This window comes from Anthonomus grandis, chromosome 22, assembly GCF_022605725.1.
Source record: "Anthonomus grandis grandis chromosome 22, icAntGran1.3, whole genome shotgun sequence".
Lineage (NCBI taxonomy): Eukaryota > Metazoa > Arthropoda > Insecta > Coleoptera > Curculionidae > Anthonomus > Anthonomus grandis.
The window spans coordinates 35,165,348-35,182,433 of NC_065567.1; the positions used below are offsets into that span (position 1 = coordinate 35,165,348).

General features: G+C 32.1%; 2 protein-coding genes across 9 annotated transcripts in view; one reads left to right on the top strand and one right to left on the bottom strand.

Annotated features, from left to right (window-relative positions):
• Positions 1 to 8,923, top strand: part of LOC126748108 (angiotensin-converting enzyme-like) — a 41,218-nt gene extending 32,295 nt beyond the window's left edge. For all 4 annotated transcript variants that reach the window (XM_050457114.1, XM_050457113.1, XM_050457112.1 and 1 more), the window contains exons 2-12: positions 1,497 to 1,750; positions 1,808 to 2,069; positions 2,301 to 2,404; positions 2,459 to 2,687; positions 4,461 to 4,558; positions 6,671 to 6,840; positions 6,899 to 7,154; positions 7,616 to 7,833; positions 8,299 to 8,439; positions 8,492 to 8,667; positions 8,721 to 8,923. In XM_050457114.1, the coding sequence (XP_050313071.1) occupies positions 1,529 to 1,750; positions 1,808 to 2,069; positions 2,301 to 2,404; positions 2,459 to 2,687; positions 4,461 to 4,558; positions 6,671 to 6,840; positions 6,899 to 7,154; positions 7,616 to 7,833; positions 8,299 to 8,439; positions 8,492 to 8,667; positions 8,721 to 8,797 (1,953 nt within the window). In that variant the 5' untranslated portion in view covers positions 1,497 to 1,528 and the 3' untranslated portion in view covers positions 8,798 to 8,923. The remainder of the gene's footprint in view (positions 1 to 1,496; positions 1,751 to 1,807; positions 2,070 to 2,300; positions 2,405 to 2,458; positions 2,688 to 4,460; positions 4,559 to 6,670; positions 6,841 to 6,898; positions 7,155 to 7,615; positions 7,834 to 8,298; positions 8,440 to 8,491; positions 8,668 to 8,720) is intronic.
• A 2,622-nt stretch (positions 8,924 to 11,545) lies between these two features.
• LOC126748109 (thymosin beta) overlaps positions 11,546 to 17,086 on the bottom strand; it is a 47,106-nt gene continuing 41,565 nt past the window's right edge. For 2 of the 5 annotated variants that reach the window (XM_050457115.1, XM_050457117.1), the window contains exons 3-6: positions 16,383 to 16,496; positions 15,965 to 16,078; positions 13,443 to 13,556; positions 11,546 to 12,332 (exon numbers count right to left, since the gene is read on the bottom strand). In XM_050457115.1, the coding sequence (XP_050313072.1) occupies positions 12,193 to 12,332; positions 13,443 to 13,556; positions 15,965 to 16,078; positions 16,383 to 16,496 (482 nt within the window). In that variant the 3' untranslated portion in view covers positions 11,546 to 12,192. The remainder of the gene's footprint in view (positions 12,333 to 13,442; positions 13,557 to 15,964; positions 16,079 to 16,382; positions 16,497 to 17,086) is intronic. The other 3 variants (XM_050457119.1, XM_050457118.1, XM_050457120.1) reach the window with 3 other exon arrangements.

Sequence of the window (17,086 nt, forward strand, 5' to 3'; positions counted from 1 at the left end):
CAAATGTCTTTGGAATATCGAGAGGTATTGTACAAAATTCGTACATATTTCTCGATAGCCTCGTACAGGACATAGGCCAACAGATCGCCAGTAGACCTGTGTTTTCGAAAACCATACTGAGGTCGCTATTGATGTTGGTGGACTTCAGCTATTTCAAAATTTGCTGGTTGACAAGTTTCCAGTCTCCAGGGAAGCGACCTCTTCTATATGAAAGCAAAAATAATCTGCACAACGGTGGTGTCAGCACGACCGCAATAATAATATCGGCGATATTCCATCAGGGCCGGTGGCCTTCTGAGTGTTCGAGTCTTTGAGGACTTTTTGAAGATCTTTCTTGACGAAGTCCGTGGTGTTTTGCCTTTTGGGTCTACCGAGGAGTTTCATGCGAACATCTGACCCAGAAAATCTGCCAAAAAATCCACAATATTGTAAAAATGAAAATTAACTCGTCGACATGCTATTCTTTCTCAGCAAATTTTTACCAACTATTCCAATGGTAAAATTTCAGCCAACTTTCATTTACATCGAAACAAAGGTTCCATTGAGGTTGCGATTTCCAACCCGTTTAAAAGAAACTAGGGTTATTCCGCTTCATAGGGTGCGTTCACCCTATATTTATTTTGTCTTTTAAGGTCATTGAAAGGGTTGCACGAAAAGAATTATCTTTTTGATCTAATGCAATTTGGTGTCCCCTAATAGGGATTCATGTTGGAATATAAACAAAAATCAATTTTCTAATAATCTTTGTACAATATATAACTGTTAAGTCGCCAGACGCCGCCAGACATAATTTTTATTTATGTGACATCGAAAATGAATCGAAAGTTGTTGTTATAAAAAGAGCTGATTAGGCATCAGCGTTATGAATGGTTATTATGCGCTTATTAAATATAGAGTTTAGGTTTGAATAGAGTTTTTAGTTGATATAGAAAAGTCGTGCGGGTACCTTCTAAGTGTTTCTCACTAACAGTAATAAAAGTAAATCAAAATAGACATATTTAAATTTTATTTAACCCATATAACCAATAATTCCTTAATGTTTTGTATGGAAATGTTGAAAATAGCTCTTTTTTTAGAGCGTGTTCTTCGTGAGATAAAGCTGATTTTTTTCAAATCCGCAGTAATTTCTACTAAATTAGAAGATTTAATTTATTTTCAAACTAGTTTAACTTCTTAATATTGTTAAAATAATATTTTTTATGCCAATTCATTGTTTAACAAAAACGAAGATTCAAAACGTTAATTTCACCCGAAATAAATACATATTTACAACAATTGACATGAAGATTTTAAATCCGGACCTGTATAGCGGAAAAGTCTCAACTTTTTTGCATACTGTAAATATTGGTACATGCCAAATACATAATACATAAAAAAATCTTAAACGTCCGGACTATTCAGGTCAGATCAAAGAAAATATGTTATATGCTTTAATGGCTATATGTTTTATGGATATATGTGTAAATCACATCAAAATTATATTTATTTTGCTTTAGCTGCATAATACCTGACGAACTCAACCGTTACAATGATCCCCAAAAAAGCTCCAACTGTAGGAGTGCTTTTGATCTGCCTGTTGATTCTCTGTGATAAATCCATTGCCAAAGATGCCAGTATTGAAGAGGAGGAATACGAAGCGAGGAACTTCCTTATTCTATTAAATAGACAAAGCGACAGGGATGCGAATAGACTGGCCCTAGCCAACTGGGCCTACGCCTCTAATCTCACTGAGGAAAATTTAAAAATTCAAGTTAGTTATCTAGTTAGAAGTTTCCAGTGAGTAGCTTATAATTATTATTTTTTACAGTTAGCAGTGGGGGCAGAAGTAGCCAAAAACGAAAAGGAAGCATGGCAGAGGGTGACCCAATTCAACTGGCAACGTTTCTCGAATTACGGCTTAAAAAGACAGTTTAAAAAGTATTCCGTATTGGGAACTGCTGCACTGCCCGAAGAAAAGTTTACTAGACTTCACAAAATTATCAGTGATATGGAAGCCATTTATTCTAAAACTAAAATATGCCCGAAAAATAAGAAGGAGGGGGAGGAGTGCAAGTTAAGCCTGGAACCTGGTGAGACACGTTCTATATTTATTTAGGGCTTTCATCTTTAATTAAAATAAATTACATTTATTGTCTAAGTGCAAAAAGTCCTGAAATTGTATTAGGCTGTCTGTATCTTCTTTATACTCCTGAAGATGGTGGGCATATTAAAAAAAGAAACAGCACCAGCCCAACGATATGATGAAGATCAAATAGTTTTTATTAGTTTAATATTAACATCTTTATCTTATTCCTTTTTAGATTTAGTGAACATATTGGCAACTTCCAGAGACCCTGAGGAGCTCAAACACGTTTGGGTCGAATGGAGAAACTCCATTGGTCCGAAATGTCGAGAGTTATATAATGTAACCAGATTATTGGTTTGTTTGATATCACATTAATGATTTTATTACTTTTAGCAATACGTTAATCTTTCCAACGAAGCTGCCCGATTAAACAACTTCACGGATAATTCTCAATATTGGCTGCACGGTTATGAAGACCCAAATTTCCGCAATGTGATGCAAAGTGCGTGGGAACAACTTAGACCTCTGTACCTTCAAATTCACGCATACGTTCGAACAAAATTAAGGCAAAAATATGGGGATATTGTTAGTGAAAAAGGACCTATACCAGCACACTTATTAGGTATGGTGTATTTATTATACAGGAGATATACATGGTATCCCGCATCGTTAGTTGAAATGTAAGAAGCTTTAAGTACACGTCTTTTCAAATTAAATAAAAACGCAAAACGTGTACATCTATTTTTATTTATTTCAAAGTTACACGCTCAAAAATGTTATTTGAAGATAATATTAAAAATAGATCCGTAAAGTAAATAAAAACTACTATATTTTTTTTTCGGAGATCACAAATACAAACGAAACTGTTTTATGATATACAAGGCAATTCTTCTCTGAACATATTTTTGCCTGTACGTCATTAGTAATCGTACATATAAGACATCAACACAGCAACTAATAATTATTGACATGCAAGCGAGCAAGTTTAAGTGCAGCTCCAATTTCTTAGCGAGTGACGTTTTCTTTATCAGAATGCCCTACCGATTTCCTTCTCAAGAGTACGCAGACATGCATTTTGTGTATGGCTACTGTAACGGTATTGCTCGTCAAAAAGTTATCGAATATCGACATCGGCTTGGAAATAGACGCATTCCTCATTACAGAACATTTCTGGAAGTGCACAGACAATTTCGGAAATGTGGTCTGCGTGATTACGATGTTACGATATTGCTGACGTGATCTTTTCGATCGGGGAATGAACTTATCAGCAAGTAGTAGATACTGTTGTAAGGGATCGAACTAACAGTGTATGTCGAATCTGTCAACTATTAGTCCCGTCTTAATATTCATTTCTACAGAACAGCCTTCTGGACAGATGAAGCAACATTTACAACGCGTGGTATGACAAATCTGAGAAACCTGCATAGGTGGGAATCAGAAAACCGAAAAGCTGTACGTCAATGTATTTTTAAACATTAATTTTCTGTCAACGTTTTTGCCGCCCGGACCTAATCGATGACTTGTTGATTGGTCCTGATATGCATCCTGCAAGGTTGATTGCGAACAGTTACCTTGAATTTCCTATGAACGTACTGCAAGGACTTTTGGAGGATGTCCCACTGAATATTCGCCTACACATGTGGTTTTAAATGGATGGGGCTGCACCGCATTTCGGAATTGCCGGCCGAAATTGGGTTACCGTCAACTATCCCAAAGGCAAAATGGATTGATCGAGGTGGTCTTGTTGCCTGGCCACCAGGATCATCCGATCACAATCCCCTTAATTTTTATTTTTGGGGGTACATGAAAGATTTAGTCTATGCGCAAGTGTCAAATACAAGAAAAGATTTAATGGAGCCTATTCAGCAGGCTGTTGAACAAATAAGACGAAACAAGGCCTAAATACTGTTGGCTTACTGGACCAAGCCTGCATTTAACAAGTGGACATTTTTAAAATATTATCCATTGACCTTTTTTTAAATAAAATCATTCTCTATTTATTTTAGTATTATCTTCAAATAACATACATGGGCGTGAAACTTTGAAATAAATAAAAATGGATATAGAAGTTTTGCGTTTTTTTCAATTCGAAAAGAAGTGTACTTTACGCTCCCAAACATTGAACATAACAATACGGGACACCTTGTATAAATATGAATTCAGTTAATAGCTTGTAACAGCCTGTAAATTCTTATCACAGAACCGTCATTTGAATAGTTAAAAGTATAACACATCCTGGTTTACTTAGGTACATATGTACGTACTTTTTTCTATTGATTAGGTAAAGTTAATTATTTATAGATATGGAAGTAATTATTACTAAGTAATATCAAGCTCTCGCTAATTAGCGCAAATGATATAATTATTACTTTTGGTTAATTTATTTTTATTTTAGGAAATATGTGGAGCCAGGCGTGGAACAACATTGCAGATTTCATGCTTCCTTACCCAGAAGTTCAAGAGCCAGACCTTACAGCTGAATTGAAAAAACAGGTATAAAATAGTAATTTTATTTAAAAAACAACAGATACAATAAAAATTTGTCAGTTACTTTTCGATTAAAAAAGATTAGATCTAAAACATAGAAAATACCTTAGATATAGTGGGTGACACAGAAACCATGTAACAGGCTCTCATTTTCTTGGATTATGATTTTTTTTTAAATTTTGGATATGTGGATATATTTACTATATTTTTTTAACTTCCGGTTGAACCGGAAATACCTACAACTTTCTTATTATTTATGAAACTCTACATATGTTTTTATGCCATTCGCCGCGAATTAATATTTTCTTTTTAGAGACATATGACAAGTTGACATTTAATTGACGAGTGAAAAAATTAAAAGTGATTTTAATGTAAATAATCTATAGTTATAGATGTAATTATAGATGGCTATGGACATCGCGTTACCAATTGTTTTAGCTAAGTGTGTTGGTATTTAGAAATTGTGAACATGCGTATATTTAATTACCACTTTTTGTTGTTGTCAATAATCATTAACTGTTGAATTTTATTTTTTGCAAATTCTTTAGATATTTAGAAAACTAGGATATAAACTGGACCATTTTATTTAATATACATATAATGCATTTAGCTGTACTCTGTTATAACATTTTAAAAATATAAAATTATCGTCTAAAAAAAGGGCAATAGTTCTTATTTAATTTTTCAAGCCTAATTTATAAGCGCAAATTGCGGATAATACTTTTATTGTGTGATTTTGACAGTACTTTTTTTAATTAAACCAATTAATAAATGATAAAGCAATGTCCATAGCCTTCTAGATGATTTACATTAAAATTACTTTTAACTGTCACTTGTCAATTAAATGCCAACTTGTGAAGTGTCACTGAAAAGAGAATTTGAATGTGCGGCGAATAGCATAAAAAAAATACATAGAGTTCCTTAAAAAAAAGTTGTAGATATTTCTGGTTAAACCGGAAGTTAAAAGAATATTTTTTATGTAAATTAAGTAGGTTCATAGCTTATACACATATCCAAAATTTCCAAAAAAAAAATCAAAACCCAAAAAAAATCAGAGCTTGTTACATAGTTGGTGTGCCACCCGGTATTATACCATATTTTGGTATACATATTCCTCAAGTGTTTCAATGTACAGGCATCAACTTTAACATTCCAGAAACGTTATCCTAAGGATGTTTTTAAGGTATTCCTAGACATAACGTAAATTTCTATTAAGAGAATTGGATTTTTATCTACAGGGTGACTGGATTCCGGAGAAATTATTAAAAAGAAAAACGAAAATCTTGACAATTTTTTTCTATCCCTTGAGCAAAATATGTCACATTTCCTTTGCCAGTGCTGTTACCCAACACTATGATGATTTAAAATTTATTGAAACAGCGTTTCGTCTTGTGGCGTCCAACATCAGCTTTTCTTTCTCATATGGGCACCATATTGAACTTTACTAGATTTAAATAGTCCCTTTTTGAAAGTAAAAATTATTAAAAACAAAGAATTTTCTTCTTTTCATAGAGGTCTTATGGAAAGTACGCGAAATAATTATTGAATAATATTACAAGTTTTACAGAAATGGCCATATTTCTTCCATGAATTGAAAGAAAAAATGTGATATTGTTAAAGGCTTTATCAAAATCTAAATATCTTAAAAAGTCATGTAACAATTGCATTGATTTTAGTGTCTTTAACAAAAAGGTTATTTATAAATTTTCTTGTAAATACAACCCTTTTGGAGGTTTGGATTGGGCGGTTTTTCAATGGACTGAAAAAATATTATTACACTCAAAGGCTTTACAAAGATCTAAATATTTTGAATATACGAATTTGATCTAAATATTGAACGATTTTAATAATTTTAACTTTTTATTGATTTGCCATTATTGCAAAATTTGACAGTTGTCGCAAACGACTAATTTTAAAACCGCAATTAGTTAAGTGACCCTAAAAGTAAGGTCCTTGTATCAAAGCAATGCTGATAACTCGAAATCTTAGCAAAAACCGTTAAATTGGCAAAGAGAAAAAGATGAATTAATAATAAAATTATTTCCATTATGTCATTTGCCATAACTGCCAAATTTGACAGCTATGACAGGTGACAATTATCAAATTCTATTTTTTTAGAATTACACCGTAACGAAGATCTTTAAAACAGCAGAGGCATTTTTCAAATCCATTAACTTAACGGAGATGCCAGAGACTTTCTGGAAAAACTCAATTTTAGAAAAACCATCTGACAGAGAACTCGTTTGCCATGCATCTGCTTGGGACTTTTATGATTCAAAAGACTTTAGGTGAGTAACATTTTTAAATTTTACGCTTCTCATCTTATGCCCGAATTTAAATTTTCAGAATAAAACAATGTACAGAAGTTACCCAGGAACATTTCATTGTCGCTCACCATGAAATGGGCCACATCGAATATTTTCTACAATACAAAGATCTGCCGATCAAGTTCAAAGAAGGGGCGAATGATGGTTTTCATGAAGCCATTGGAGATTTGATAGCTTTATCAGTGGAAAGTACAAAACATTTAAAGAAAATAGGATTACTACCCAACGAAGATGATAATGGAAACATGAAGCATGTACTAAACAGATTGTTTAAAGTAAGTAGATTATTTGTTTATTGTTAGAAAATGGAAGAAACAGTGTTTATATTGAAAAAGATACATTCAGTTCTGCATTTGAAATTAAATCTTAAATAAAGGATTGAATTCAGAATAGAACAATAAAAATTACACTAGTTTTCAATTCTAAATAGTTTGGTTTTAAACGTAATTTGCTATTAGTGCCATTAATTTGTTGCCATAAAAATCTTTATATAGGATTTGAGCAGCTTAAGTGGGGCTTTCTCATGTGACATTAACAAGGCCTTTGACTATATCTCTTCTGATCTTTTTCTGAGAAAACTTTCTTTTTTCACAAATTAAGTATGAATGCACAGTTTAGGAAAATCTAATTTCATAAGATTTAGAGTTCTAACAGTGCCCATGTATGTCAATTTTAAAATACCAGTTAATAAAATAATAAATAGCAGTACTACAACCGATAGGCTTCATTTTTTTAGCTTGGTCTCCAGAAAATTACATTCCTTCCTTTCGGTTACCTGATGGATTTGTGGAGATGGGACGTGTTCTCTGAAAAAACCAAACCAGACGATTACAATTGCAAATGGTGGGAACTGAGAGAAAAGTATCAAGGAATTGAACCACCAATTGACAGAAGTGAAGAGGACTTTGACCCAGCCGCTAAATATCACATTATTGCAGATGTTCCATATTTAAGGTAATGTACAGAATATCCGAAATTCGAAGGTCACCATCGGGCTGTTGGAAACAGCTTATCAAAATGTCGTTTAATAATTAAAAAAAATCCAAATACTTCCGTACTTCTGCGCTTTGCAAGAAAACGATTTAATGATACAATTAATGATCAATCCGTCACAATCCGTCGTATGTTTCCTCTTTTTGAGTCCATCATCAACTTTTTATTGTTATTGTATCTTATTAAGGCATTATTTGCTATCATAATAATTAATAGCAAAATATCTTTCATGAACATTCACCAGATGTCCACGTAAAACATAGACGTACGTATTTCCTGAAAAAGTTCTACGACTGTTACCTGTTAATATATTAAGACGACAGTAACGTGAAAATTATTTCAGCGATTTTCAGAATGTGTGTACATTTCTAAATTTTTCAAATAGAAATTGGTATCTTTGTGTTAATGTGCTGTTTTTTCTTATAGATACTTCATTGCCTTTGTACTGCAATATCAGTTTCACCGCTCGCTTTGTGAAAAAGCTGGCCAATACGAACCGAACAACTTAGAAAAACAATTACACGACTGTGATATATATGAAAACACTGCCGCTGGGAACGTTTTAAAGTACGATTTAACATTTTAATGATATAACATTATTAATTTAATACTTCTAAAGGGAAATGCTGACAATGGGCTCATCTCGTCCCTGGCCTGATGCCCTTGAAGTGATAACCGGTCAACGAACTATGGACGCTTCTGGAATCTTAGATTTTTTCAAACCCTTGCAAAAATGGCTTGAAAACGAGAACAAGAAGAACAACGCCTTCATTGGATGGGAGCCCTCTAAGAAAGGTAAATATTATTATAAAATAAATGAATTTATTTCTGTTTACAATGGTTTTTAGTTTGCACAAGAACCCGACAAGAGCTGTTGGATAGCTCGTTGAGCACAACATCAGAGGGATTACCATCGACTTCTTGAGCAGCGTCTGTTATGTGATTTTTGTTCTCCACTATTTTATTTACTTTATTTTTATTATCCAATGTACTTATTTTTATTTTGTAACGTTAATTTAGAAATTTCAACTAATAAATAATTTGATACAGATTTTAGTCCGAAATATCTCTTTAGTAGTAAAACTCTTAAATGTCGGCATTCACGACAGACACAGGACGGTGCCCTTTTTCTGTTTGATCAATGCTGTTTTTCTTTCACAATATCCTATATATAGAGGATGAAATATAAAACTTTCCAGTTTTAAATTATTTTTAAAAGCATAAAAAAACCAATATTTAATATGAGAGCAATGGCCTCGTACGACAAGATACCGTAATATAATTTGATAGTTCAGACTGAAGCGTCGCGGCGCCATGGGTTAATTTTCTTTAATATACAGAGTGTTTGTTTAATAGTGCGACAAGATTTTGTGTTCCTGGGGCGAAATTAAGCCAAAGAATTCCTATGAATATATGGTCTAAACGTCTTAGATTTTACACTACAGGGTGGTAGATTTGAAAGAAAAACAGTAAGCATCCATACCGTTTTTCCTATATACAATTTAAATTTTTAAATTCAACATTGGCGTTCATACGGGCTTTGAACTGAATATTTTTTTTAAAGAAAACGCCACTGGTTTTTCTTGTCACAAAAAATATTTTTGAATTATTATCATATCATGCGTTAGAACAGTGAGCAGCGTGCGTTTGTCGTGGAGGAACTTTTTCAAAATCGCTTTAACGTAGTCCCATTAGGCCTCGTTCCAGACAGGAAATCCATTGTTACATAGGTCACTAGGTTTAGACAAACCGGGATCCGGGAATACCACAAGACTAAAAACTGGCTTCCCTCGGCCAATCAAAACACCTGAGAACCTTGAGGTAGTAAGAACTTGCAATTCCAAGGCGCTCTGCGCGTAAACATGCGTTTACCCTTGGACTTTCGATCTTTCAGTAAGGCGTATCCTTCGCGATGACCTACTTTACCATCACCAAGTTGCCGATTGTGCAGAAATCTCCGACTGCGACTTTCGAAAATGCGCGAATTCTCGAAACAATGCATGTAAGGGTTTCTCGAAAATGTTCTGAGAACGCAATTGTTTTTACAGCGATAAAGCCCATTTTCGTGGTTTTTTTTAAAATCCCGCGTATATGTTAACCGTGCAAGGACCCTACAAGGACTAAAGGCCGACATACAGACAGAAATTGCCAACATACCCGCTGCTATGCTGACAAAGGTCATGACAAAAAAAAATTATGTTTTATAAAATGTGTTTTATTGTATTTTAAAAAAAGAAAATTATGTTGCCGCACGCTGTATTTATCTCTCTAGGTAATTTTTCGCCCAATGAACGATTTTCGAATAAAAAAATAAAATCCATTATTCTGGATAGCCTTAACGCCTAAATCTGTATCTTAAAGAAAGAAAGAAAGAAAGTATAACTTTTGTAACTCTATTTTCAGCATTTTTTTAAAAAGTTTTTCTGGTAAAACATTCGAATACATGCCTCAAGTACATGTACACATGAATACATGTATCAAATTGATCGAAAAAAACTAGTTTTTTCTTTCAACTTTACCACCCCTGTAGTATAAAATCTAAGACGTTTAAGACATATGTTTATATGAACTTTTTTGCTTGATTTCGTCCAAGGAACACGCTTCTGAATTTTGTCGCAATATTTAAAAAACACCCTTGTAAAAGTAACATAAAAAAAAAATGTAAAGGATGATCAAGAAACGTTCACCCCTAATCCAAGGACATAGTACTAAAGTTCTATAAAGCATTGAGGGAATGTTCTTGGAATATTGAATTGTGGTAACATTAAAAACTTCAGTAGCATCGCTAATTTTTTCCTATTTTTGTTTACAAGTATTCCTTATTTTTTTTTTTAATTATAGGAATATTCTTATGAAGATTTTAGTCAAAGAAAAGGCATTTTTTACCCAATAATTTGTTATAAGAACGTTTTTTTTGTACATAAATTTTCGAGAGTTGGCAATTTTGTTAATCAAATTTAAAACTATTTTATTAGGTCTTAAAACATTTCTGTGGCGTACTCTTACGGCATTGACGCGCAGCTCAGTCAGTTGTATTATTAATGCTATCTTTGAAACATAAATTTGTTTTTTTAAATAACTTCCAAATCCCCCATAGGATTTGAATATTTTTTGTAGGTGTCTAGAATAAATATACCATAAGCGGCGTTCTTAATTTTTTTGGTGACCTTTATTATTCCCTATGATTTAAAATCAGGCAGCTAATTTTCTGTCTCTCAAAACCAAATGATGATTTCCAGTGTAGGTCATTTGACAAACTTTGATTTCGTTTTGAAAAAATTGATAGACGTGTGTGACAAAGACAATAAAGATGTATTGCTACGTTGAGGTAGCCTTATATGCTTAAAAATGAAAACCACCCCCTTTTTTAAATCGAATGGTAGTCTAGCATACAAATTTAATGCACTGTTTATATTTTCCATGAGAAGGTTGTGAAATGATAAAGACAAAAATTATACTTTTCTTATAAAAACTAATTGTAAAAATATACTAAATTAAGAACTAAGCAATTTTAGAATTTTTCCTGTATAGAAATTAATACAATACCTATAATATATAAGGAATTGTCTATTATATTTAGGTTTAAAAGCCTGGTTTTCAATTAGATTTTTCCATCTTCTCTATTTATAAAATTATGTCCCATTTCGTCTGGAGCAAATAAGAACTCTTAAAATTGGTTTTTTAACAAATTTATTAAAGCACCATAAATTTATGCAAAATAGTGAAATCGAATAAAAAAAAACAGAAAATAATTCTAATTTAAGCAGAAAAAATAAGACACCTTTAAAAAATGGCAGGACATTTTTCACATTTGGCTTCGCTCATCGTATCAAAAATTTTATTAAATAAATGCAACCTTACCATAACAGTAAAGGTGACATTTACCTTGAAAATATTTTTTTTATTGCAGTTTCCATGATGTAGGTATCTTATGTACTAATATTTTATTAGAATATATCATATATCTAGGTTCGCCACAAATAACATAATTGCATACCTAATATAGTATTATATATCAAATTGAGAGTATGTCTCGTACATCATAAATAGTAATATATCGTTTTAAATATTATAATATAAAAGTAAAAAAATTACAAAACTGGCTTTTAAAAATGAGCCTCCGGATTGAGGAAGAGCCATAAATCTAGACGCCAAATGTCAAAAGTAACGTATAGCTTAAATTATTTTCACATCGAGTCAAAAATGGGCTCTGGGCCAGTAAAATTATCACAAAAGGCTGTTTTTTAGTCTCATTAAATCCTTTTTATCAAGGAATGACGCTCATTACTTAATGACATTTGACAGCCTTCATTTGACAACTCAAGCGCTCTTCTCTTGGTCGATGGTTTCCTTAGTGGGTAGTGGATTTTTCTCTTGGGTTTCAGCATGTTTCAGCTTGCTATTGTCAAAGTTTTCGATGCCGGACAATAGGTTAGTTTGAGCCTTTTCTTGCTCAATTGCTGAAAAATCATAAAATAATTAATACATTTTTAAGTGATCAGATTTAAGGTATCATAGACATAATTTCAATGGCATGAAAGGACAACTAACTAAAAAAAATAGCTTGAAATGCTTAAAAACTATAATTTTCCCTCTTCTACGCTTAGGGAAAAGAATTTTAATACAATTACTTTATAGATACAAATGACTTTTATGCTAATCATTCAACTCGTTGTTTTATTTCAAATAAGGGTTCAAAAACCTGGAATAATTTCTAATGCATGGAAAATGAAGGAAAAAATGGATTTCTTTAATTCTTCCAGGCATGTAATATCTTATTTAAAATTAAATACTGCCTTAATTTCTATGAATATATGAACCTATTTAAATGAAAAAACATTCAACGCCATGAAAAAAAAATTATAAAGACCTCAATTGCCTGAAAGGACCCGAAAATAAGCCCCTATTTTAACGGATTTAAAATTAGGTTCAGCATGTAACAATTCTTCTTCTTTACTTCGGTGGTTGGCTATTATCATTGTTATTTTTATTTTGGAAACTGCTCCCTGGAATAAGTCAGAAATTAACTTATTATGAATCATTCCCTGATGTTTGTAAGCCAAGATATTCTTCTTATTTCATCAATTCCGTTGTTCTCTAGTTTTATAGCTCATCTTAGCACCCTAGCGTTGGTTAAATCAGTAAGGATGTATTGTTCGAATGGATAGTAACCCTTCTTTATTTCTTGATAAAATATACAAAATATATAAACTTGGTAAAGTTTTTATTGAACTCCTTTCTCCCTTGTATCATTTCACATCCAGAGAGCCAGTCTTTCCAAATCGATGAAAAATAGAGGGAGAAGAAAAGCGACGGAAGGGTAATTTTCTCTTGTTATCAAGTATAGCGGTCAGACTGTCGGGGATATATAATAGGGAAAGAGCGAGACCTATAGACAGCATTCGTACCACGGTGTTGCCATTACTGCCGAAAGTTTTGTAGTTTTTATTGACTAAAAAATTTATACGAAATTCATTGGCTACGATGCGGTGCAATATACTGCCTACCTTACATTCTTCTTAAAGTAATACAAGCAATAATTGCATGCAATTGCAAAATGCAATACCCACCTTGTGTGTCGGGTAGGACAATTTTCTCAGTCGTCTCGGCATGCTTCATAGTGGTTTTGTCAAAATGCTCCACGCCACTAAGGAGGTTTTGGTGCGTTTTTTCTTGCAACACAGCTATACAGCAAATCATGCAAAAGCAAATTGTGAAAAACAAAAAAAAAATAAAAATATTACTCAATACACATCATGCAAAGGTCAATTGTTATTTACAATTTTTCAAAAAACCAGACTGGAATGCCGTTGAGAGACTTTTGACCTCGAAACAAACCAGTGAGTTCTAAATGGCGGTTATTTCAAAGTTGCATCAAGCTTATAACTGTTTTAAATGTGACGTTAAAAGACACGCCCAATAGTAAAAATGATTGTCCAGCACTGCTTTGTAGCTTTTATTTTACAATTTCCAGGTAAGTTATTTATGAAACCAACACCCGATACTGCTTGGAGGGTTTTCTCAAATCTTTATTGATATTTTTCAAAAATTAGATAAAAAAGTGAAAAAAACATTTTTCTAATCTCATTAAGCTTTTAACCATGTGAGCTCACTGGACGGTTAATACTAGAAAAATTAGTTATAATTTTAAGACAGTAGCAACATTCTGCTACTACTGTATGAATGACTGAAGATGGTTAGGAAATAAAAGCAAAAAAATACTCGAAAACCACAATTATTTCAGTTAAGCCATTTTTTAACCTAGAATTAATTCTTTCTAAAGCTTGAAATAAATTGGAAAAAAACACTTTCTAATTTATTCCAACTTCCTCAAATCCGGTGTTCATTAGGTATTGGCAGATAAAATTGGTAATAGCTCAGAAAGTATAACACCTACAAAAATGGCTCATATGTGAAATTATTCGCTAAAAAATATCCTTTCTTTATAAAAAAGGTATTTTATTTAGGTATCTCTCGGTTTTCAAATTATTTTGAAAAAAAATTGTGAAAAAATACTCCAAAACACAAATTGTTCTAATTAATCCAACTTATAAACTAGAGTAAATTTCTTTGCATAAAATCTATCTACAGAATGTCCTTTATAATACTGTAAAGGAGTTATACAAATATCTTTAATAGTTTGAAAGTTATATGAAAAATGCCCATGGATAATAATTAACAAAATCAAAATTTTCAATTTATTCCAACAACCCTAAATCTGGTGTTTATTGGGTCTTGGCAGATAAAACTAGTTATGGCTCAGAAAGGATAAGACCTACAAAAATGGTTGAATATATGAATTGAATATATAAATCCGTTGAAAAATATCCTTTCTTCCTATAAAAGCTTTATTTAAAAATCTCAACCAGTTCTTAAGTTATTTAAAGAAAAAATTATTCTGAAACCAAAATTGTTCTAATTAAACCAACTTGTCAGCTAGAGTCAATTTATTTGCGTAAAATTTATCTATATAATGTCACCTATAATAATATAAAGGAATTATACAAATATCTTTAATAACTTGAAAGTTATATGGAAAAATGTCCAAGAATTTTAAAAAATGATGTTTTCCATTCCAACAACCACAAATCTGGTGGCCATTGGGTCTTCGCAGATAAAACTGGTTATGGCTCAGAAAGTATAAGTCCTACAAAAATGCTTCATATATAAAATGATTCGTTGGGTTTTCCATTTCTTTCTATATTCGCCTCATTTAAGTATCTCAAACAGTTTTCAAGTTATTCTTAAAAAACTTTTTAAAAAAGATTTATTCAAAAAATACTCTAAAACAAACATTGTTCTGATTAAGTCAACTCTGGTTAAGCCAAGCAAAGGATTTCTTTGCATAAAACCCATCTAGGGAATGTCCTGTATAAAACTGTAAAAGAATTAACCAAATATGTTGAAAGTAATATGGAAAAATGTCCAGGAATAATTAAAAAATTAAATGTTTCCAATATATTTCCAAAAACCTCACATCTGATAGCTGTGGGTGTTGGCAGAAAAAACTGGTTGTAACTCAGAAAGTATAAGACCTACAAAAATTGTTCATATATGAAATCATTCGTTAAAAAATATCCTTTCTTCCTATAAAAGCTTTATTTAAGTACCTCAAACAATTTTAGAGTGATTCTTAAAAAAATATTTAATAAAAAAATCACTGTGAGACCAAAATTGTTCTAGTTAAGCCTACTTTTAACTTAGAATCAATTTTCTTTTTTAGTATTACAAAGGAATTATACAAATATCTTCAATAGCTTGAAAGTTATATGGAAAAATGTTCAAGAATAATTAAGCAATTAAATGTTTCCAATATATTCCGAAAAATCTGGTGCCCGTTAGGTATTGGCAGATCAAACTGGTTATAGCTGAGAAATCATATCGTTTTATATTATGTGGGTCTGGGTATAAGAAGTTATTCGTTTAAATTACTCTTTCTGTCTCCAAAGGCTTATCTCAAACAGTTTTTAATTTATTCTTAAAATACTCAAAATAAGTCAATCTATAAACGGTTTCTTCGAGTCAGGTTTTCATAAAATACATTAATGAATAAACACTTAAATGCAACAGGAATAATTGGCTAAAAACCTACCATCTTTATCCGGAAGTGGGTTCTTTTCCTGAGTTTCTGTATGTTTCAGTTTTGAGGCGTCGAATTTGGTGATGCCTTCTATAAGCGCTTTCTCATTCTTTTCTGCTTGTAAATCTGTAAAAAAGAGCATTTAAAATATACATTTTAAAAATTATATATTTTTTAGTACAAACAAGCTTAAAACGTTGTTAATTTTTTAAAAAATCAATGAGGGAAACCAAAAGATTTGCAAAAGTTAATAATTATTGGCAAACTAGTGGCATCAAACCTGTTAATGTTTAAAACCTGCGTTATTGTTAAATTAAATAAAAGCCAAAAACCAGCCTGGGTTATTCTCGGTTTAGACTATTGCACTATTTAAAACCAACGCACACAAGAGTTTTTTTTTTAATTTATTGATCGCCGTGTCCTTTTTTACCTTGCGCGTTTGGTAGTACGATCTTTTCTTTGGTATCGGTCCTTTTGAGTAGTGCGCAGTTAAAATTTTCTACTCCCGCGATCAGGGCGAGGTGTGTTTTTTCTTCGGCTACATCTAAATCGTGGAACCAAAAAAGTATTGAAACGATCAGAATAATATTTTGGTTACTTACTTTAAGATTTTAAAAAAGTATGTATTTTATTAGGCCAACATGAGAAGGGAAGAGAAGAGAATGGATTTTCAGATGGAAACGTAGAGGACATTTTTTTTAACAATTCTGACCAAAATTGATTTACATTTATCAACCAAGAGAAAGAAGTTTCAGGAATTTCCGGCTTATTTATTAGAATATACAACAGTTTAAGAATTGTCAATTATTTTAATTTTGAAATTATATAGGATTTTATTTTAAGTCAAACGTAATAGGTGTTTATTGAGAATTTATGATCCTAAATAAAAATGTCCTCATTTTCGGAGCGGAACAAACTGGTCGAAGAGGCATATCATTGGTTGTATCTCTAAATCTGTAATAGAGTACAATCCTGTCAATGACCGAATAATTAGAATTACACTAAACGCAAGTACATATGCCCCCAACCGAAACACTAGATCAAGAAGTCGAAGAGATCTGCAGTATTTTGGAATGCGAAGGTACCAAGGAAAGACCAACTGGTTGTTTTGGGCGATTTCAGCGTAAAAATTGG